Genomic DNA, 23,156 nt, shown 5'->3' on the forward strand with positions numbered 1-23,156 from the left:
AGAATAAAATCCCTCAGCAAACACTCCTCCCTGAAAGCAATACTCCATTCTTACCTTGAACTACTTTGCCTTTTCAGAGATTAATACTCGACTTTTTATAAGCTTTTCACTATTTCTGTTATAGTATCGCTTGACACTTTTTAAAAAGACAATTCCTAATGTAAAGTAATGGAAAACAATAAGCCAATTGAAGCCAATTTAATTCAATTTACTAAGAAATTGTAAAAATGCCTCTAATTATACAGCTGTCTTTGATATGTGAGCAGAGACCCAAATGAAGAAAATCAGAATCTTGACCTGAAGATGTTTAGGATGTCTTTGGGTGATAAACTAGTTATTGTAAATATTTTCCTATAAAGATAAATGTTTGAAACGATATAAATCACAGAGCTGTTATTACAGCCAGGAGTAAAGGTTATTCTCCATTTACTTTAACAAAGCATTGTCAGGTCAGCATATTGACATGAAGTTTCAGACTCCACATGATGAATGTCTCGACCTTCAAAATGACTTCTGATATCAGGACAGCTTTTTTTTTCTGTAGAAATCTTTGTTTTTCATCTATTGTTACCTAATATAATGAATTTTGTTTCCAATCTCTGAGTGAATGTTGTTTGAAAGTCTAGGTGATCACATCTTGTTGGCCAGAATAATCTTATATTAGATTATATAGCAGTGGTTCTCCAACTTTAGCAGGCACCAGCACCACCTTCAGGGCCTGTCAAAACTCAAATTATAAGGCCCTGGCCCCAGAATTTCTGATTGAATAAATCTGCAGCAGAACTTGAGAACATGCATTTTTAGCGCTGTGTTAAATGCATGAGCTATATTGATGCTCCCAGTTGGAAAGCACATTGGTATAGAGAAAATAAAGTTCAGGAACATCAGTAACTTATAAGAAAGTCTTGCTTCTGTCTCTGCACTTTAGTTTTTCTCATTTACTAAGTGAAGGTTATAATACTTGCCTCAAAGTGCTATTGCAAAGATTTTATATGAGCCGACATACAGAACATGTTTTCACAGTACAAGGGATCGCTGAATACATTTTAGATGTTATTATGATTATTAGTATTACTATTTTAGTAAACCATAATTAATGGGTTGCAACAATCTCTGAATTATTCCTAGAAATATAAACAAATAAAAACAGAATGTTTCCGTCAAGGTACTCACAATTGGGATATGAACCTATAAATATAGATCTAACCATCAGGGTGATAGTTATATGACCTGGCTAATGATTTTCTATCAAAAAAATCAGAGATTATCCCTACTTTGTGGGAGTGGTGAAGGTGTAACAGTTCATTAATGAATATAGGCACTCGATAAATATTCATTAAAGGACTAATAGATTTTAAACAATGGATGAAATAAATCCTATGGGTTTGGATAAAAATATGTTGTAGAATATTGTAAAGAAAGGAAGTCCATGTATCTATGCTGAGTAAAAAGCATGTGATTTTTTGAAGTAACTATGACACTCTGTGTGATATAAACATGAAAGATAAACAGGAAAGCAGAAGCCAAATAAGTCATGTAAGATCTTTTATTCTAGGTAAGGCAATGGTAAGACTTTTTTTTTTTTTCAGGTTAGCTTTGAACAGTAGAATGAGGCAATCCCCACCCCCATATGTCTGACTCAAAAATCTCTTTGGTGCCTCTGGGCAGCTCTGCATCCAAAACCACATGTGGTTTCACTGAAGTTTTTAATTTCCTATGTAGCAAGGAAGTCTGATTATCTGTTATTTAGTGTGAGACAAAGATGTGCATTGCCTTCCTAGATCTATCAGCTCCCTGAGAATTAAATTAACTTTCCGTCCCATGTGTAGGTTTCATAATATGTAGTTTGAGCATTTACTATTATAAAACCTTAAGATTTCTTTTCCAGCAAACTAGTTTTTACATTAATGTGTTAGGTTGCATTCTATAATAATCCTCTATAGACCATACCTTTGTGTACTTCCTTTCCCTTGAGTGTAGAAGGGACTTGTGAATATGATGTTATATCGCTGTCTTGAAGATGTTACCTTATTCAGCAGAAAGGATTTTGCAGATATAATCATGGGTCCCTTTTGAATTCATCAAATACATATTATCAAGGCAGGCCTGACATAATGAGTTTTATGTAAAAGAATGAAGAGCCAGAGAGACATTTCCCTCCTGGCTGGGAAGAAGGCACACATCGCACTTGTGAACTGTCTGTGGGGCCCTGTGGCAAAGAACTGTGGGTTACCTCTAAGACCTGAAAGTAGTTTCTGCGTGACAGTGGGTGACAGTAAATGGGCGTCTCAGTCATAGAGCCTTAAGAAAATGAATTTACCAACAACTGGAGACCTTGAAGGTATTCCTACAGCCCAGATGAGAATCATAGCGCCAGCTAACACTGAGAACAGCCTGGTGACACTGAGAACAAGGCCGTGCGTACTCCTAATCCACGGAAATTGAGAGAATAAATGAATGTTGATTTAAGGCACTGAGATTATGATAATTTTTTATGCAGCAATTAAAGGACACTGATATCTAGAGAGGCAGATTATTTCTCAAGGTCATACATTTGGCAAAGATGGCTTGGATATTTGGGGGAAAATTCAAAGGCTAGAAGAGTAGTTAAGGGACATTTCAGCCATGAGCTAATAAGGTCCTAAACTGATGGATAAAATGGAATTAATAAATGGAATAAAGTAAAAATATTTTTTAAAGATGGAGTTGGAAGAGGAGACATCTTCGCTCAATCTCTCAAAATGTTGGTGAATGATTCTGAGAGATTGAGCAAAAATAAAAGTCAAAGACAATACAATTTGGGCACCTGAGTGACTTGCATAATGAACATAGAAATAGACATCAGAGAAATTAATTTAGAAATAAATGATAATGTGTTTTATTCTTTAAGATATTAAGGTTAAAATAATCATATAGAATCAAAAAGGTTATGCTTATTAAGCTTTTGGAGTTAGTTGATTTATGACTAGAAAAAGGATTTTGACCTTACAAAAGTCTATCATCTCATATAAGGGAAATTTTTAATTTCATAAAAAGCTTACACTACTCTTCATGTGTGCAGCATACTTCCGACAGAGCTTTTCTCAGCACTTTCTCCCTATCCTAAGAATGATGCTCTGTAATAATCTGCATATCCATCATAGCCTGACTTTATGGTGATTCATTTCATCTTGCCTGTACCTAATGGTACTACCTGTATTCTACAACTGTTATTTCCTTATTAGACATCACTTGTTTCAAATGTTTGACCATCAAGCTTAAGTTGACTTTAGCTATGTTACACTGTGTGAACAGGCTTTTTGACATACACTTTAATGTCAATCAAAAATAGTTAGCTGATAATTTTAAAATTGGCTAAATATAGTGAAATTTTACTTTGAGCTACTTAGTAAGTGCTTTTTCAACATTTGGAAATATTAGAGTGAATTTATGAATGCTGTGCTTCTCAAAAGGTGGCCTTCAAACAGCTTGGAGCAGAATCACCAGAGATAATTAGCTCAAAATGCAGATTCTTCATTTCAATGCAGACTTATAAAATCAGAATTCCTGGATTGCAGGCCTAGAGATCTTAATGCTTTTGAAGTACCTCAAGTAATATTTAGACTCATTTTAGTTTGAAGATTCATGGGTTTAGAAACCAGTAAGCAAAATATAACAGATATTCCAGAAAAGAAAGGGAGGAGGTCCCAATGTAATAAACTTAGAAAATGACTTAAAATTCTATGCACTTTCTAAGTCTCTTCTTAGGAGATTCTCTAAAACTGAATCAAAAGGTACCTTAGTGTTTAACATTTCTGAGAATTACTACAAAAATTTCTTTAACCAACATCTTAGCAGTATTTTTTGACCACATAATATATTTTTTGTTGTTTATTTGTTTCATGTATTTTTCTATTGAACTCCATGGAATTTACTTTAAAGGTAAATTATACATTTAATTTAAATACTCTATTTAGTGTTAAAAAACTAGTTTTGTCCTAATGGGTCATTTAACATAGGTTGTATAAAATTTTAATTTGAATGAATTAAATACTGCCATGTAATACAGTGATTGGAATTATCTGAATTTAACATCTATAATAATAAAAGGATGATATGCTAATTAGACCAGACGTCCTTCCGATGACCTTCCAGATGAAGCCAGAGCTGCAAGAGCTGAGTCCCTTGCACACATTTTGTGCATCAGGCCTCTAGTAAATAAAATAAAAATGAAAGATTTGGGTCCCTTAAGTTTAAAGTCTCTGTATCATATTTGATAAAAATTAACTGAATGTATCAGTATTTAATGATTTTTTTTATCTTCTTTGAAAGTGTCCTTGTCATCTAAATCTGGACCATGCTGGACACTGTATTATATGAAAAAAAAAAGAAATAGCATTAATAATACCTGTGTGTGTGAGTGTATGCACAAATTGGAATTTTCTAAGTGCTGTTAAGTGTTTACCTCAAGACTCTGCAGGCCACACTATGAGATAGACATGGAAAGAGATAAAACAATTGCTCCATGTTGGTACAAATGATTGATAAATGCAAATAATCACACAAAAATTTGAGAAACTTTCTTTTTTTACTGTTTCTTATTTTTTAAAAAACAGCTTTATTGAGATATAATAGACAAAAAACATTCTACATATTCTACATATATTCAAAGTGTATGATTTTGTGTATTTTCACAAGTGTATATAACAATGAAACCATCACCACAATCAAGATAATGACCATAATTTTTATCTACAAAAGGTTGGTCATACTCATTCAAAATCCTTCCCCTCACCCACCCACCACCTCATTCTCAAACAACCACTGTTTTGCTTTATGTCATTATAGATTAGTTTGTATTTTCTAGAATTTTACACCAATATTATCACATAGTCTGTACTCTTCTTTTTCTGATTTATTTCTCTTGTAATAAATATTTCGAGATTCATCCATGTTGCTGCATGTATAAGGTGGTTTCTATTTATTTCTGATTAATATTTTATTGTATAAATCTATCCTATAATTTGTTTATTCATTTACTTAGTAATAGACTTTTGGGCTGTTTATAGTTTACAGCTATTATTATTATAATTTATTATTATTACTTTTGTGAGTCATGCTTTGGTATTATATGTAAGATATTTTTGCCTAAGAAGATCACAAAGATTTCCATAAGTTTTATAATTTTAGGTTTAAAATATATTTTGAGCCCAACTGGCATGGCTCAGTGGTAAAGCACTGACCTATGAACCAGGAGGTCAAGGTTCAATTCCGGGTCAGGGCATATACCTTGGTTGTGGGTTTGAGTCCCAGTGTGGGGTGTGCAGGAGGCAGCATAATGATGATTCTCAGACATCATTGATGTTTCTATCTCTCTCTCTCCTTCTCTGAAATTAATAAAAATATATTCTTTAAAAATTTATTTGATGTATTTCATATTTTTAATATTCTTGTCTTTTATTTCTCTCAGCTGCATTATTTTAGCTTAGTTTTGAAAGATTGATTGATCTCATTACAGTAGCATTTTCCTGGTTTGAATCCATAGTATGTATGTGTGTATTTATTGAGTTCCTCTAATCCTTTTAGATGGTTCTTTTCCCAGCCTCAGTTTCCTCTCTCAGATGCCCTGGTCAGTACTGTTTTGCTGAATACCTGCGGGGACACTGAAGATACCTAGCCCTGTCTCTTTGTGCAGTCCTCTCTTTTTGGTACCCAGCCCTAGCAAACTCCAGCTACTGTGGCCTTCTCAGACCCCCAGCTCCACCTCCGTCACTCAGGCAGGCCACCAGCTGCTACATGGGTTCTATGCATGGTCCACAGCCTTGAAAACCTCTCAAGGCATTAAGCAGGGACACCTTTTAGGGTTCACCTCATTTGTTTTCCATCTCTCAGGGATCACTCTCCATTGCTATGATGTTCAATATCTAGAAAACTGTTGTCTTTAGGTGAGAGGTAAAACTGTCTTCATTACTCCATCTAGGCTGGAAGCAGAAGTCTTTTTGTCTTTGCTTTTGAAATGTAGAGAAATAATACTTTTATTTCAATGGTAGTGTGTCTCAGTTTTGTCTGCTTGCTCGTTTTAGGTGATACAATAAACTAAAAAAATGAATATGAATGAGAGTGAAATGTGTCTACTCACTTTTACAAAATATTTTAGAAAAATAATTTTGCTAGTTTTAAATTTAGATTTTTATTATTATTATTTAGCCACAGAAATTCAGTGCTGTTATAGGTTCTTACACCTTGTGGGAATAAAAATGGAAGTGATAGCATTTATACAATCAGTTAAATAAATATAATTATTTTTACTGGACCTCACTTATTATCAAAAATGAGCATTTTATCAACAAAGAAGTGTTGTTTTAAACTTTGTTTGTTTAAAATTATATTTTAAATGAATGTTTTTAACTTAAGGGTTAAAGCAAGTACACACCTCAATAATTCAGGACTCGTCTGCCTATAAGCAATCTTGAGGTTATAATAAGATAAATATTAAGATATGTTAGCTTTTTAGCTCTCGTCTGCTCATGGAGGGACTCAGCTGCTCAAATAGCTCCTCAGCTTGTTTCCTAAAGATCCTTATGGCTCTGCCATGCCATGAAAGACACCTCCCATTCTTCAGCTTTAATTTTTTCATGGAAATTCAATTCTTCATGTTTTTTGTGATATCTGGGGAGAGATGATCTTGTTTCAATCAACTTTGGCTAAGGATCCTCTTTGGACCCAGGAGGATATTTTACAAAATTTATGAATTAGATCTTTCTAAAAATGATCCTTTAATTTTTTGATCAATAAAAGTCATTAGATTCAAATAGTTTTTCGCAATATTGTGGCCTAATTGACATTTTAGTGGAGCGGTATCTAAGTGCATTGGTAACTCTTCTTCCATTTGCATTGGCAATGGGGAATTCTAGATAGGTTATTTTACTGAAATTATTCTCTAGTGGTATAGATTAATGTTCAATAATGAAGTTCTAAGTGTATTTCCTGTCTATGATTTTATTTACAGAATACTAAATACTGTATTTCTTGAAATTAGTCTTACATGTAGTGTGTATCTTCCAAGAAAGTGACCAACCTTATGTTTCTTTCCATTCAATAACTCTTTAAAGTGTTCATTGTTTTTATACCTCCTAAATTGAAGCCAGATTCGCCATTTTTATTTAGCCTTTATACTACATTTTTGTTGAGAGATAACTAATATACCATCAATTTAGCTAAAGTTTTTAGTAATTTCACAGTTATATAACTCCCTTGTTAATTTTTCTACTTCCCCTCTCTTTTTTTTCAGATTACATAATCTGTACTGATCTGATTTCTTTTGTTTCATAACTACTTTTGAGTCCTCTACTAATTTTTCATTTCAATTGTTGCATTTTTCAACTCCAGAACATCCATTTAGTTTGCTTTATAATTTCTCCCTTTCTATTATGTTCACAATTATTTTGTTTTACCTTTTAAAGTATGGTTTCCTTTAATTTCTTAATGTGTCTAAAATGAATCCTTTGAAGTCTTATTCTGTCAAGTTCATATCTGAGGGCTTCTTACCAGCAGTTTCTAATGTTTGCTGTGTTTGTGTGTGTGTGTGTGTGTGTGTGTGTGTGTGTGTGTAGGAGTCACACTGTCCTGTTATTTTGCATGTGATAATTTTTTTGAAAGCAGGACATTTATATAATCTATTGAGTGACTCTGGATACTGATCTCATTCTGCAGCTCACTGCTGTTTGCTTATTTATTTGCTTGGTAACTTAGATGGGCTATTGTCACTGCAGTGCAAACGCTGTGATGTCACTCAGAGGGCACAGCCTTCTACATGTGGATAGTCAGTCTGGGAATGAGAATGGTTTCCATAGGGCTTTTTCTCTAGTGTCTGTGCTAAGCTCTCCGCCTCTGTTGGTATTATGTACTGCCGTTCCCCTCCACTCTTGTCAGCTGATTTCTCTATTGTTTTCAACAATATTCTGTGCATACATTGCTCCAAATCTGATCCAATGAAACTGAGAACCCTTGCTGGAGTATTCTTCTTTACATTTTGAGATCAGTCTTAGAGGTTTTCTTTGACTACAAGAAGGCTTTTCTGGCCGTTTCTTTCTCTGGTTTTCTCTCAGAAACAAGTGGCCTATCGTTTAGCCTGATAATCTCATGGAGCTGACAGTCTCCTTTTACTTGCTTACCATCAAATCTTCATAGTTTTCAAGCGGGCCCTAGGCTTGAGCTTCCCCACACTCTATTGCAAATATTTACCCTAGAGAGAGCTTTAGAAATCTCTTATTATGGCCTGCCTCTTCCATTCGGCAAAATCTCTATGATGTTCCTCTTGAGATGGGGGCATGACCTGCTTCTTTTAAAGTACACTCACTCCTCTGTAAAAGCAAGATGCTGGGAGGGCAGAGGCAGACTCTGTCTTCTTGGCAGGCCTCTCTGGCTTGAAACCTCTATTCATATGAGTGGCCTGAGATGTGAACTGTTGAGACCCTGTATTCCTGGCCTACAAGTGGGAACTGGGTAAAGGAACAGAACCTGAATCTCTCAGCCACACTCCCTGAAATGGAGCCTCTGCAACCAAATGCAGAAGTGAAGGGAATAAGCAATACTGGCTGCGTTCCTCTCCTGGGAAAATACTGTAGCCCTTGACTGGGAGCTGAAAGGGAGGAGAAGCCCCATCTTCTTGCCCCACATTCACTCACACTGAGTTGGGGGTGGCTTGGAGGTAGGAGCAGGTCATGGCTCTAGTACCACAGACTCCACCTGTTCTTACTAAGATTAAGTAGATTTTCTTGAATAATTGGTTCTTCATTTGTTATATGCTCAGGGAACAATTTTTAAAGACCTTAAATTTGTGTGTATGTTTAAATAATTTTCACCAGTTCTTTTGTTTTGCTGGAGAGAGAGTCTGCAGAGCTCCTGTGCTGCTGTTCCAGAAGTCACCCTGGTTTCTTTTTTACAGTCATGTATTTTCACAATGTTGACTCATAAATTATTCTAATATCTTCCAAGTATCGTCCTTTATTTAGTCTTACAAATTATTTTGTCTCTCATTCTTATTTTTTCATAGAATAAATTTATATTTTATTGAACATTTAATAATCAAAATTTATTTATATTTTTGCCTTTAGAAGAAGCAAAAATATTTTATACTTTTCCTTTTTTTGTAATTATAAAAAAATTTCAATTTTGTTCTTCCTCTTTTCTTTATGAACTTTATATGAATGATATATTTTTAAAATATTTTATAGTTTGATATATTTTTAATGTAGTTATGTTACCAGATAATCAAATTTCCCTGTTGGTCATGGGAGCATGGTAGAAGTTCTTTGGGTGACACCGAAATAAGCATTTTCAGAAGTCCCATGGGAGGATGGGGTGTGGAGGACTTTATTTGTGTGGAGTTACATTTCTAGGGTTCCAAAGTCCCCTGCACCTTAATCTAGTCCTAGAAAAGGTGCAGCGAGGATTCCAGCAGAACCAGAAACAGGGCCAGTGTCCAAAGTTTCCATTCCATGTTTAGGGTAGTTCAGCATTCAGGCTAATGAAAGCCTATTAGTCCAACTTGTTGAGTCTAACATAGCCTTGCACTATGTGGACACAGGGTAGCTCATCCCCCTGCCACAGATGAGCCAGGAACCCAAGCCAGGGAGAGAGGAAACTTCCATTGTTTGGAATTTTAAATATTCAGGTTTCATGCCCTTGCAGTGGCCACGCCCATCCTGACCACTAATTTGTTTTCAGGTATGACTGTTAGACAGGTAGGCAGTTCCCCAAGTTACTCAGATCTTATTAGACACGCATTTAAACTGCCTTTGCCCAGTCCCTTTCCCCATTGATCAGTGGGGAACAGACTTGGAGAATGGTAAATGTGATTGTAATGGTTTTCTGTCCATGTATTTTTATTGTTGTTTGTTTAATCCTTGCCTGAGGGTATTTTTTCCATATATATCTATTTAGAGAAAATGAAAGGGAGGGTGGAAGGGGGAGATGGAGAGAGAAAAACATTAATATGAGAGACACACATCAATTGGTTGCCTCCCACATGCTCCCTGATCAGGACTTGGGGGTCAAACCTGCAACTGAGGTACATGCCCCTGATAAGGAATCAAACCCACAAACCTTTGGTCCATAGGTCATCACTCTAACCACTGAGATACACCAGCTAGGGCTCCTGCCCATTGTTAAGTGAAAAGAGCATGAGGGAGCCTAGTTATATACATTACGGTTATTCCCTGCATATTAAAAGCTCACTGATGGACTAGCTTCATAGTGATCTAGCTACTTTCTGTCTCCTACTGAAACCAGCTAACTGCTTTTCCCTCAGTTTTTCATACCTTACATCTACCTAATGAATCATTCTCTCTTCTTAGATTAGCTAAATAATGATTTTCCTAGAACCAGCTGTGTGTGTGTTCCTGTATGTGTATATGTGCTTAAGCATGTGTTTTTAGGTTCTATTTCATTGAGTTCTTCAAATTCTTAAACTAATTAAGATGCATGATAGAAAAGTAGAAAGATTTGTTAATTACATAGTTTCTATTTGGGGATAAAGTTTTATGCTTGCCACAAACAAATTAAATACTGTGGGTTCAGGTACCTCTTCAAGTTTAATCACACCAGGCTGGAGTTCCATGTTACAGACTAGGGCAACTTAAAAGTAAGGGTTGTCTGCAAAAGAAACTACATAGGAAAGGGATTAACTATTCAACCTGATTCTGGCAGACACTGTGAATTCCAATTCATCAAGCACCGACACGATAGAGAATTATAAACTTATTGTCACATTTAGATATACTTTTTTTTTACATTTTGTGACTGTAAATCTGTTATATATAAAATATTAAGAAGTCCCTAATAAACTATTGTGGTCTGGAATTAGATTTACAAAAGGCTGCTATTTCCTCCCTTTCATATATCTCTCTTTTGATTTTTTTCAATTTATGTATAATTGGTACAATGTAAACTAAGCCAAAAGTGCCCAAGATAAACTCCATAAATTATGCAGGATATACCTTTATAAGATTGGGCATGGTAAGAGCTCAAGGATTTTATTTACAGAATGAATGAATTACTTGAGTTATAAACTTATTTTCAGTTAGAATGGTCTCAGACTTTACCTTATTAATTTTTAAAGGCAGTGACTCTTTTCTTTTGCTGGATGTTCTACTAGACTGGGCAAACCAAGTCTTAGTATTCTTCTATCACAGAAAAACTAAATAAAGAACTAAATACAGACTTAACCATTTAGGTGATATTGATCTAAGATTTTACCTCAATAATTTTCAAAGAAAATGACTACTCCTTACTGACTGTTCTCTTAGATTGATATTGTTCTTAGTGCTCCAAAATATTAAATCTTAATAAATATTTAAATATTGTTCCTAAGCCATCAGCAGAAAATTAACTGGTCCAGTGCTTTTGAAAGTGACTCTTCTAATTCACTTTGTTCTAGAATGATTTGTGTAAATCCAGAAATCACTGATTAATATAAAGGTAATGTTATTGAATATGGAGCAGCAGCCAGATTGATATAGAAAAATAGATGGAACTTAAAGTAAAATTAGTAAGTGCATTCTTTTTATAAAGCCTTTCATATTTGCCAATGATGGATCGCAAACTTTTAATGGGCCTTTAGCTATTTCAAAGAAAGAGTCAAAATCAGTTAATTATCATATTCACAAGTCAATTGTACAAAAAAGGTTTAATGTTTCCTGGTACTGACAGTCAGGAGAGGAAGTTCCTCTCTGAGTTCCTAAGTTTTAGACAAATGCATATGTTCTGAATTACATTGGCCCCAGATAATATAAAGCAAGATTTATTATGGAACCTTTGAATGCAGACCTGTGGGATAACACTTAAGAGGAGCTTGGTAAGAAGTATAACATTCTGCTTGTCTAAGTAAATCGAGAGGTGTTTTAGAATATTTAAATCAATGAACTACATCCCATTCACCAGTTCTTCATGAATGCTGTTTTGCTCATCTGAGCTTTTGAAATCTATTAACAAGAAACTGATTTTCAGTAAAATTCTTTGTCAGGTAAAATAGTTATTCTGTGTTGCTAGTTAATAGTTGAGACATAGCTTGAAAGCCAAGATTATGACTGTCACTCTATAGGAAAAGGGTTTCTATAAATCTACCCCTTTGCAGTTGAATGAAGGAGCACTCATGGGCTATGATGTGCTTGCCTCAAGAGTTTGTTTTGCAGTCCTTTCCAATGAAAAGGGATTGTGGTTATCACTTTAAAGGTCTACCTTCTAAGTCTTAGCCTCAATATTTTTGGTCTGGAGAAAGTTTAAAGCTGATATAAAATGTAGTTCTTACCTTGAATAATAAAGAAAAATGCTTTGTAAAATACATTTGAATACTTAAATTTAAGAAAAAAATGCAATGACATTTCCTCTAAGACAAGCTGGTTTTAAAATATGCATCTCAGTTACTGAATAAGTTAACCAGATAGAGTTCTTTTATGACAATTAAGAAAAAAAAGGGTTGTTTTGTTAGTTGTCTTCTAAAAATAACGTATTTTGTTTTCAAAATGTTGATCTATAAGAAATGTAGATCAACAGAACTTTTGATCTATAAAACTTTTTTTAAGCAGTAATTGCACAACATATCCAGTTGTTCAATATGGTCACTCCATGTTGTTGAGGAGAAAGCAATAGTATCTCATATAATCCTCCCATTTTCTGTTCTCTATGGTAATAGTTTATGTAGCCAGCTTACTAACAATAGTGTCAAATCATTAAAATGCCATAATAGTAGAAGTATGGATTCAGAATAAATTATTTAAATTCTTCTACTAAAATTGTCACCTGGTCCATCAAAATATACTTTTACAAACTTTGATTATGAAAACAATAGTAAAATTCAAGTTCTATATAAGCATCCATATCTGTGGCATATACCGAGGCTTTGAAGTGGCGGAGGTGAATTCCAAAGAATGGTAGGCCCAAATAGGTCAGAAGTCACATAATATCCTATATGATTTCTAAGCGATATCTTCAGATGATGAGAATATATAGCATTTTCAGTACTCGGAACAAGACAGAAAATGTATGTCAGGGCTGCATTGTTCCCAGTGTGGCCTATTGGCCTTCTAATGGATTAAATGGAAACTGACCCATTTCGGTGCATGTTTGATCCAGAGGGCTGCCACAGGATGAGGGCTGGTTTCCATTTATAAAAAATGAGAATGTCTCTTTCCAGGTCTGTTAAAATGGGATCAAAATCACAAAAGTAAAGACAGCAAATATATCAGAATCATTAATATAACTATTAACTATGTGCATGTGAAGGTGTCTCCTGACATCTGATATTTTATGAAAAGGTTTGTATGTAAAAAGTCCAGATGACGCTTTGCTTTTTTCTTGACTAACCTGACTCAGAACTTGTTAACTTACTGACTGGGGGAGAGGGTGTCCAACAGTCTGCCTTTTTTTCCCCCCCTACTATAGCTCTTGATGAGATAAACAACCAAAAATCCCAAACAGAAGCAAGTTGCTATCTACAAACCAAATCTGATAAATTTACATAATATAAAATTTGTATATTGTTTTTGAGACTTCACCAAGAAATATCTATAAAATAAATTATATTGAGACTATAGAGGCCTGTTGCATGAAAAGATTTGTGCAATAGGCCTTCCCTTCCCCTGGCTGCCGGCATCAGTTTTCCTCCGGCACCAGGGACCCAGGCCTTCGCTCCGGCCGGAGCCGCCTTCAGTCTTCGCTCCGCTGCTACGCACCTATGTATGCAAATTAACTGCCAACTTTGTTATCCGTTAATTTGCATATCTCGCTGATTAGCCAATGGGAGGCGTAGCGAAGGTACGGCCAATTACCATGTTTGTCTATTATTAGATAGGATGTACACTTAAGGGATATTCCTAGGAAAGTTTTTAAAAAGTTTTTTTAATAGAAATTTTCTAATATCTGCAATGTAAGTACAATAACATAATAGATAAATCCCAACTGCCACCCATCAAAACAACCAGTGTTCTGATTACTTAGGGACAAGTACTTAAATGTCCAGACCCTGGTTTGGAGAAAGAGAGGTGGCTGCAAAGATTATGAAGCAAAGTAATCCTTCAAATTCCTCTATTTATTATTTGCCCTCAACTTTTGCTAGCCATTACACCAATGCATGATATATAACATGCTTATTTTGAAAAATATAAAAAAGAAGAAATACATATTTTAAAATAGTAAAGGTAAAATGTGAGCTTGAGAAAAGAGGTGTGAGAGAGAGGGAAGGAAGGGAGAAAGAAAAGAAGCAACAGATGAAGGGGGAGGGATTAAGGGAGAAAGAGGAAGCAAAAGAGAAAAGAAGATAAGGAAAGAAAGAAAGAAGAAATGAAAGGAGAAAGGTACATGTGCAGAGTAAGTCTCAATATTCCAATATTCGGTCTTTACCGTTGGTTATCGCTCATTGGATATCACTGGTGTCCATGTATCTGGTGTCTGCTCTACCCTTGCTCCAAAAACTATGGTCCATGAGCCAGCAGCAGATTGTCAGGCTCCACATCACAACATATTTGGTCCAAATCTGCATATTCAAAAGATATACAGTGCTTAATAAGCACATTCCAACTTCAGAAATATTGCTCTAGATCACAATGTCCAGTAGTGGCATGACACAGGAGAAAAAAATCCTATCTAATAATAGACAAACACCTCCCATTGGCTAATCAGCGAGATATGCAAATTAACTGCCAACAAAGATGACGGTTAATTTGCATACGTAGGTGCAAAGCGGCAGAGCGAAGACTGAAGGTGGCTCTGCCCGGAGCGAAGGCCTGGGTCCCGGGTGCCGGAGGAAAACCGGTGTCAGCAGCCAGGGGGAGGGAAGGCCTATTGCACGAATCTTTTCATGCAACAGGCCTCTAGTACAATTATAAAACAGACAGAACATGAAACAAAAATACACAGGGAATCAACAAATTAACTATGAGACAAAGAAAATTTCTGTTTATCTATAACTGTGTGATACATCACTTATCTTATAAAGCTAGAAAGTGAAAAATAAAATAAATTTTAAGTACTATATTGTGTCTGTTTGCTTCAGAAGGAAGTGGTCAGCATAAAATATGGGAAAGATAGTATGCTTTGCTCTTTGAAATGCATTTTCCCTGTTCATTTTATGCCTACTAGTAACCTAATAAGCTGTCATGTAAGCTAATATTAAAAGCAACAAATTATACTTTTGTTTATTTTATTTAATGATACTCATTAAAATTTTATGTTACATACAATTGCTATCAGATTTTATGTGGCCAATTAATGTTACATTAAATTATGCTTTTGTACAAGGTACCGAAATAGCTAAATGAAGCAGATGTGTTCTTCTTAAAAATGCAGCTGATATTATATTAAACAATTAGCACCAATATTTTGGAATAATACGTTAGATGTCTATAACAATTATAAAATTGGTTTCCACCCTAGCTGGTGTGGCTCAGTTGGTTGGAGCATAGTCTTGCACACCAAAAGTACTGATGGGGTGGTCATAATAATCTGGCCACTGAGTGTATATATATATTCCAAATATTCAGGTGACTACCTTATTTTCTTTACCAAAGATGGAAAGTTTCTCATGTTAGGTATTCTTTAGCAATTATGTCCACCTCACATCGCTCATTTTAAAATCTTAGCTCAAATAGTAGATTGTACTTTCTTTTAGGCTTAACTAGGTAGTTGTGAAACTGCTCTTCCCAAATATGCTTGTGGCTCAGAGAATTAAGATTATTCTTTCATAAAATTGAAATCTGCCCAGCTGACACGGCTCAGTGGTTGAGCATCGACCCATAAACCAGGAGGTCTCGGTTTGATTCCCTTTCAAGGCACTTGCCCGGGGTTGCGGACTCAACCTGCAGTATGGGGCATGCAGGAGGCAGCAGGTCAATGATTCTCGCTCATCATTGATGTTTTTTTCTCTCTCTCCCTCTCCCTTCCTCTCTGAAATCAATAAAAATATATTTACTTAAAAATATAAAATAAAATTGAAATCTAAAGAAGGGAGATTAATAATGTAAAATGGCCTGATTTTTCAAGGGGAGTATAAAAAGTATCTCTCACTAAGGAATAAAAGTATTTTGTCTTGCCCTATTCTTTCTGCATTCAACTTTTAAAATTGATTTTTGTCAAGTAGTGTATTTTTATTTTCATAAATTCAAATGGATTAAATGTTAAACTAACAAATATTTGCTTTTAAAAGTTGATAAATATAGGAAGAAGGTGCATCCACTAAGAGTTTTGAGTAAATGGGACAGCGTTTTTCCTCAACTATATTTAAGATTTTATTAGAATGGTATCTTAACCTTAGTCCTTCATTTTGATTTCTAATTCATTAAAATCGCCCTCTTCTTAAATGGAATGTTACATATTGAAGGAGACTGTCACAGAAAGTTTTAATTTATATTTTATTTTCAGATGTAAAATATTTAAAAGAAGAGGATGCAAATCGCAAGACTTTCACTGTCAGCAGCACACTGGATTTCCGAGTGGACAGGAGCGACGACGGTGTGGCGGTTATCTGCAGAGTCGACCATGAATCCCTCAATGCCACTCCTCAGGTAGCGATGCAGGTGCTAGAAATACACTGTAAGTAAAAGCTCTTTCCTCCCCATTTATATCGGCAGCAAATATGCTCATCTACATTTAAAATCATTTCAAAATTAGGTAAAGTTACAGGATATGTACAGCAAAATGCAGTAAAAGTACCCTCAATAGCATTAATCATGTTCAAAGGAAAGAAGTTCTTAGCTGAGTATCATTACAGTCAAGGAATAAAAATAAAGGTGGCATCAAAAGGTTAAAACTCCTCATTACCTTCCAAATAGTGAGTGGCTTGATGTCTGTGTGTGCATCTGAGTAGGGGAGGAGGAGTGGTAATTTTGGCAGAATCAGAGAGTTGGGAATCTGAAAAGGGCATTGATGAGCTTTATTGTATGTAAGTAACTGTTGCATGCAAATGTGGCTTTCTATCTGTGATTTTAAAATTAGACTCGTTTCTTTTACTTTCTCTATGAAATATACTGTCTATATGACTGCAAGAATATATCTACCATGTTTTCTTTATAAAAAGCATTATTATTTACAAGTGATAAGAAAAAATTAATTTGATGACACCAATAGTTCAGAGGCAGTGCTAAATGTTTTGCTGGCATCATCTCATCTCATGTTATCTGTAAGGGCATCAGTTACTCTAACTTTAGTCACAATTGACAGATGAAGACACCAAAGATTATACAGGTTGAGTCACTTGGCCAAGTTCACACAACTAACAAATAGTGAACTTGTAATCATAACATTTTAGTTGTTGGCAAGGTCCTTGGGAGAGGTGATCTATAAATATTTATCAAAATGAAATTAAATGAATTGAAATAAGTAAGATAATGTGGGAAAGAAAAAGAAGAGAACACAGAATGTTGTATTTCTGAATTGGATTACTTGATTTTTAAATATTAGAGATTTTTGTTTGCTTTTATCTATTAAAGTTATAGATTGAATGTAGAAGTGAGATGTAAAATTACATTAAATACTAACATTTTAAATATAAGTACTGGTCTTGTAATATGTCTCAAGTTTTGTTTTCACTTACTTATTTATTCAACAAGAAGTTTTTGAGTGCCTACTGTGTAACAGATATTGTTTGGACACTGGGGTTGCATTAGTGGTCAAAAAGAACAACAAAACAAATCAAGATTGTCCCCAAGCGTCAAAATCACCATCACCACTAACAGCAACAAACTTTTACAGCATCTGTTCTAGGTAGGAATGACAGAAAAGCAAAATAAATGAATACAACATATATTATGTTATGTAGTAATGTATATGGGAAAAAATAAACCAGGGGTGGTGATAAGGAGTTCAATTGGAGAGGTGGGAATGGAAGTCAAGGAAAGTGTGTGTGTGTGTGTGTGTGTGTGTGTGTGTGTGTGTGCTGTATATATACATATGTGTAATATTGTATATACACATACACACACAGAGAGGGGAAAGCAAGTATAAAGACCATGAGATAGGAGCATCCCTTTATTTTTTATGTTTCTGTAAACAGCAAAAAATATCTGTGAAACTGGGGTAGAGTGAACTATGGGAAAAAAGAGAGAATATTATGAGAAAATTTCAAAGTACCAGGGAACCAGACTTTTAAAAATTATTCTTGATAGAAAAAATGTTAATCTGATTATGATTTTTAATTATTGCCCATCATGGTTTAAGTATTCTTAATTTACTTGCTGTTGAAATTATTATAATTTTAAATACTTTAATTATATTACATTAGTTTTATTAATTTTCTTCCTGTTCTCATTGAAACATGTTCAGAAGCAAGCACATTTCATACCTCAACCTGTGGTTATCTCCAAATTTCAAAATTTATTTGCAGTGAGACCTTGGGACAATTATTGAAAATACTTAAGGTTTGAATATAAGCTAGAGAATTAATTTCCATGAGGAGCAAGCTAGACAAATTAAGTCAAGTTTATGACATTAAATAAAAATTCAACATATGTAAATTTAAGCCCCTTTAGCAAAATAGCATAGACTGGGTGGGTTCTAAACAACAGAATGTATTTCTTTTTTATTTTTTTAAATATATTTTTATTGATTTCAGAGAGGAAGGGTGAGGGAGAGAGAGATAGAACCATCAATGATGAGAGAGAATTATTGATTTGCTGCCTCCTGCATGCCCTCTACTGAGGGTCGAACCCACAACCCGGGCATATGACCTTGACCAGAATCAAATCCTGACCTTTCAGTCCACAGGCCGAGGCTCTATCCATTGAGCCAAACCAGCTAGGGTCAGAAATGTATTTCTTACTGTTCTACGTGCTGGAAATATAAGATCAAGGTTCAGGCACATTCAGTACCTGGTGAGGGCCTGCTTCCTGGTACATAGAGGGCTGTCTTCTCTCTCTGTCCACACTTGGCAGAAGGGGCTAAAGGAGCCCTCTAGGCTCTTTTTTTTATAAGGGCACTAATTTCAGGCATGACCTTCAAAAGGCCCCACTCCCTAATATCACATTGGGAATTAATTTTTAATATATGCATTGCGGGGGGAGAGGGGGGCACAAAAATGTTTAGTCCATAGGCTCTTTCCTTTTCTCTTTTTCTTATTTCATCAACATGTCTTTTAAAATATAAAAAGTTATATACCAGGTGTACTGGTTAATAATGCAGATTTTGTAATCAAAGAAAACATGATTTCAAGAGAAACATCAAATGTGCTTTATTCAATGTAATGTCCATCGCTAGCTACACATTTCCCATCTTTCAGGTAATTTGTGGATACTGTTTTAATAGTACTTTTCTTGTTTTGAGGCAAACCATTCAGAGCCCAATTTTTCACTGCTTTGTATGCTTTGAAGTGCTGCTCAGAAAGTGCATGTGCCATCGATCAGAACAAGTGGTAATCTGAAGGAGCAAGATCTGGTGAATACAGTGGGTGGGTTAATACTTGTCAGGCAAGATCTTTTAATGTGTCTTTAACTGGTTTTGAAGTGTGTGATGGTGTGTCATCATGAAGCAAAATTACTTTTCTGTGTCTTCTGGCACATTCTGGTCATTTCACAATTGGTTCAAATTTATTCTTTGTTGTCAGTAGCGATCAGTATTAATGATTTCAGCTGGTTTTAGAAGCTCATAATGCACCACACCTTCCTGATCCCACCAAACGCAAAGCATTGTCTTCTTTCTGAAGCAATTTGGCCTTGCAGTCAATGTTGATGGTTGACTTGGATCAACCATGATTTTGTGCATTTGGGATTCTCAAAATAAATACACTTTTCATCACCAGTCACAATTTGATGCAAAAAAAAGACTTTCCTTTGTGCCGTTGAAGCAACATTTTACTAATGACTTTTTGGTTTTCCATTTGTCTTTCGTTCAGTTGACATGGCACCCATTTTTCTTTCTTTAAAATTTTTCCCATTGCTTGCAAATGATTAGAAATCATTTGCTGAGCAACATTTAATCTTTCTGCAAGTTGTTTTTGAGTTTGACAGGCATCTTCATCCAATAATGCTTGCAATTGTTGGTCTTCAAACTTTTTCGGTTGACCTGGACGTTCTTTGTCTTTCACATCGAAATCATCACTTTTAAAACATTTAAACCAGTGTTCACAAGTATCTTGAGATGCAGCATGTTCACCATAAGCTTCCCAAAGTATTCAGCAGCACTTTTCTTCAAAATAAAATAATTAATGATAACTTCCTGCAAATGCTCTTTTTTTGGCACAAAATTCGACATTTTTAAGTGTAAAAATATCTATGATGTTAACATCTTCAGCAAATTTGACATATGAAGTTTTGAAGCTTTTTGTCAATACAACAAAATAGCATACCTATCAAATTGCATATATATCAACATATATCAACTCCATCTAGTGAAAAAAAATCCGCATTATTAACTGGTACACCTAGTAATTTGATATACTGAGAGGATACAGATCATCAGCATCTTAAATATTTTTTCACTTACATATCAAGCCATATTGGACTGTTTAGAATAATATTTACTCATTTAGCTGTAATTTTCAGCATATAAAATAAAATGATAAAAATTGGGTCATAAGGCATGTTGGAGACTGCCAGCCAAAGATCATTGGACATCTACCAAATCAGGCTTATTTAGTGGCTACGGAAAAGAAGAAGGCTTACCAGACATCTCTGAGTGCATGGTAAGAGCTAGGAGAGGCTTTATAACTAGAATTAGGAGAGGATTGTCCTGAATATTTTAAAAAGGGTTTGGAGTTGGCTGCTGTCAGGATTGGGAGAAATCTAGTAATAAATATGTTGGTAACTTTTACCTAGAAAGCAAAAATATTAAAGCAGAATTAGATTTGCTATTATAAAGATGCAATAGTTAATATGCCATTTTTTATAGTTGCTGAATGCCCTGAGCTATATCTTGTTTCAGATCTGGTCATGGAATAGACTTGCCGTTGGCTTATTCCACTCCATAGTCACAGAATGGCTTCATCTGATTATTGTTTAGATTCTTGAGAATTGTTTATATTTGTTGAAAATATTTCAACTTAGCTATCAGATGCCAATTGTCAGCTGCCAGGCATTTTCACTTTCTTGGGAATAAAACATGGAACTATTATACACTTCCTAGGCATTTTTAGCTGTTCACCATATTTTAGTATGCATTATTAATCAGACTTTATGGAGGAAGCCAATTGAATTGCCTAATTTTTTAGAACACTTTATGTGAAAAATGTTATACTTGCTGGCCAATTAAAAATAACAACTCATTCTATCATGATTTAATATGTAAGTGCTAGAAGGCAGAGACCAGATCTATTTAATTTTTTCCGCCTAGCATTTAGCATACCATCATTCGATATGTGAAGTTAATTACAACTAACTGATAATAATGCTATATATTCCTTTAGTGGTGCAGAATATTTCCCATAGATGAAATGGGAGGAGAGTGGGAAGGGGACATTTATCAATGGTCTGCATCAAAATTAGAGGAAATCGGGTATCCTATATAATAAGAGCTAATATGCAAATGGTTGTCACACACTCATGCCATCACAATCCATCACCAGGAGGCTGCGTGCACAGCAGGAGCACATGGGTGGGTGGGGCTGAGTGCACGAGGAGCCCTGGAGGCAGGTCCCGGCAGCTCCACCTCCATGTGGTGAGGCGGGGGTCCCTCAGCTTGGGGTCTTCCGGCTATAGCCTACCTCTTTGGGGCAATCCATGAGGAGCCCTGGATGGATGGGCGGGGCCTACCTCTTTGGGGAGATGGATTGCAGGGCTCCTGCACTGTGAAAGGGCACAGGCATGGCTGGGGAACGCCCCCAGAGTGCATGAATCTCATGCACCAGGCCTCTAATAATCTTTATAAACATCTAATATCTCAATAGTTGTTTTAACAGACAGTAGATTTTAGATCGACTTAGGTGCAGAGGGGCAATATATATGATATGGAAATTTCCGTGGATACACGTGGAGGAAACTAGGAAGAGTTTTTTTAAAAACAGAAGGTGGTTAGTTTAGAATTTATGGAACATTGATTTAGGATTTCCACCTTGTTTTATAAAATTCCTATGAATAATTGCAAAGATTGGCTCAAATAAAAAATTTTTAGTTTATTTGATCTCTAAATCAGAAAATATGGTATTTTTTTCTGTGGTGAGTGACAGAGTAAATATACATCTCTAAAATAATGGAAAGTTATGATTTCACCTGAAATAAAAATTCTGTGTTTTTGTGGAAAGGCAAGTTTGATGAGAAATCAGAAATAAGTATTGAACACATAGTGTCAAGGAGCATGATGAAAAAAAATATTAGGAGAAATTCCATTTTTAGGGCTAAATGTTTTAACTTTTTAATCTTGCAGTATACAATTTAGAAGGACTCAGCCTATAAAATATATCACAGCAACTTTTATGTCTTTATAAAATATTAATCATAAATTTTACTGCCAGTATGATGGAAGAGAGCTTCTTTAAACTTGAAATTAAAGAAAATGTTGACTTTTCATTGTGAACCACAAATGCCTGCACACTTCACATAAGTAACAACATAGTTTACACATGAGCAGTGGAAAAAGCCACATGCTTTTTATAAATTGAAATTCTTATTCATCTTTCTGTTTTTATGCACATCTCATTAAAACAATAACTTTTTTTCTGATTTAATTTGTAGAAGAACAGGTTGTATGAGTCAGATTTTAGTTCATTCTTAGTAAGAATGACGTATTTGTACTAACAGAAAAAAACTATGCACAAAACAGAAAAAAAGACAATAGATCAACATTTATTTTCTTTATGTGACATTGACAAAATTACTTTTAAAAATCAGCTGTTGTTGAAAATGAACAGCACAAGAGACAGATTAGAACATTTTTTTTTCAGAATGAGTGTTCAATAGAACTTTCTGTGATGATGGCAGTGTTGTATATCTGTCTTAAAATACTAGCCAATAGCTAGCTATACGTGGCTACTCAGCACTTGAAGTGTGGATCTTGTTACTAAGAAATTGTGCTTTAAGTTTTACTTAATTTTAATTGATTTACATTTAAATTTAAATGTCCATATATGCCTGATTGTTACTATATCAGATACCACCACTCTAGATGATTTCATCATAAATCAATTACCTTATGTCATTTCTTTTAGCATAGTTGGGGATAATTGAGTTAAGGATGAGTAAATGGTGAAGTAATTATAC

General features: G+C 34.9%; 1 protein-coding gene across 2 annotated transcripts in view; it reads left to right on the forward strand.

Annotated features, from left to right (window-relative positions):
- The window catches only part of CADM2 (cell adhesion molecule 2), a 1,203,315-nt gene that overhangs the window by 1,040,548 nt on the left and 139,611 nt on the right, over positions 1–23,156 (forward strand). For both annotated transcript variants that reach the window (XM_005878095.2, XM_005878096.2), the window contains exon 5: positions 16,396–16,566. In XM_005878095.2, the coding sequence (XP_005878157.1) occupies positions 16,396–16,566 (171 nt within the window). The remainder of the gene's footprint in view (positions 1–16,395; positions 16,567–23,156) is intronic.

Source organism: Myotis brandtii, unplaced genomic scaffold (assembly GCF_000412655.1).
Source record: "Myotis brandtii unplaced genomic scaffold, ASM41265v1 scaffold546, whole genome shotgun sequence".
NCBI classification, from domain to species: Eukaryota; Metazoa; Chordata; class Mammalia; order Chiroptera; family Vespertilionidae; genus Myotis; species Myotis brandtii.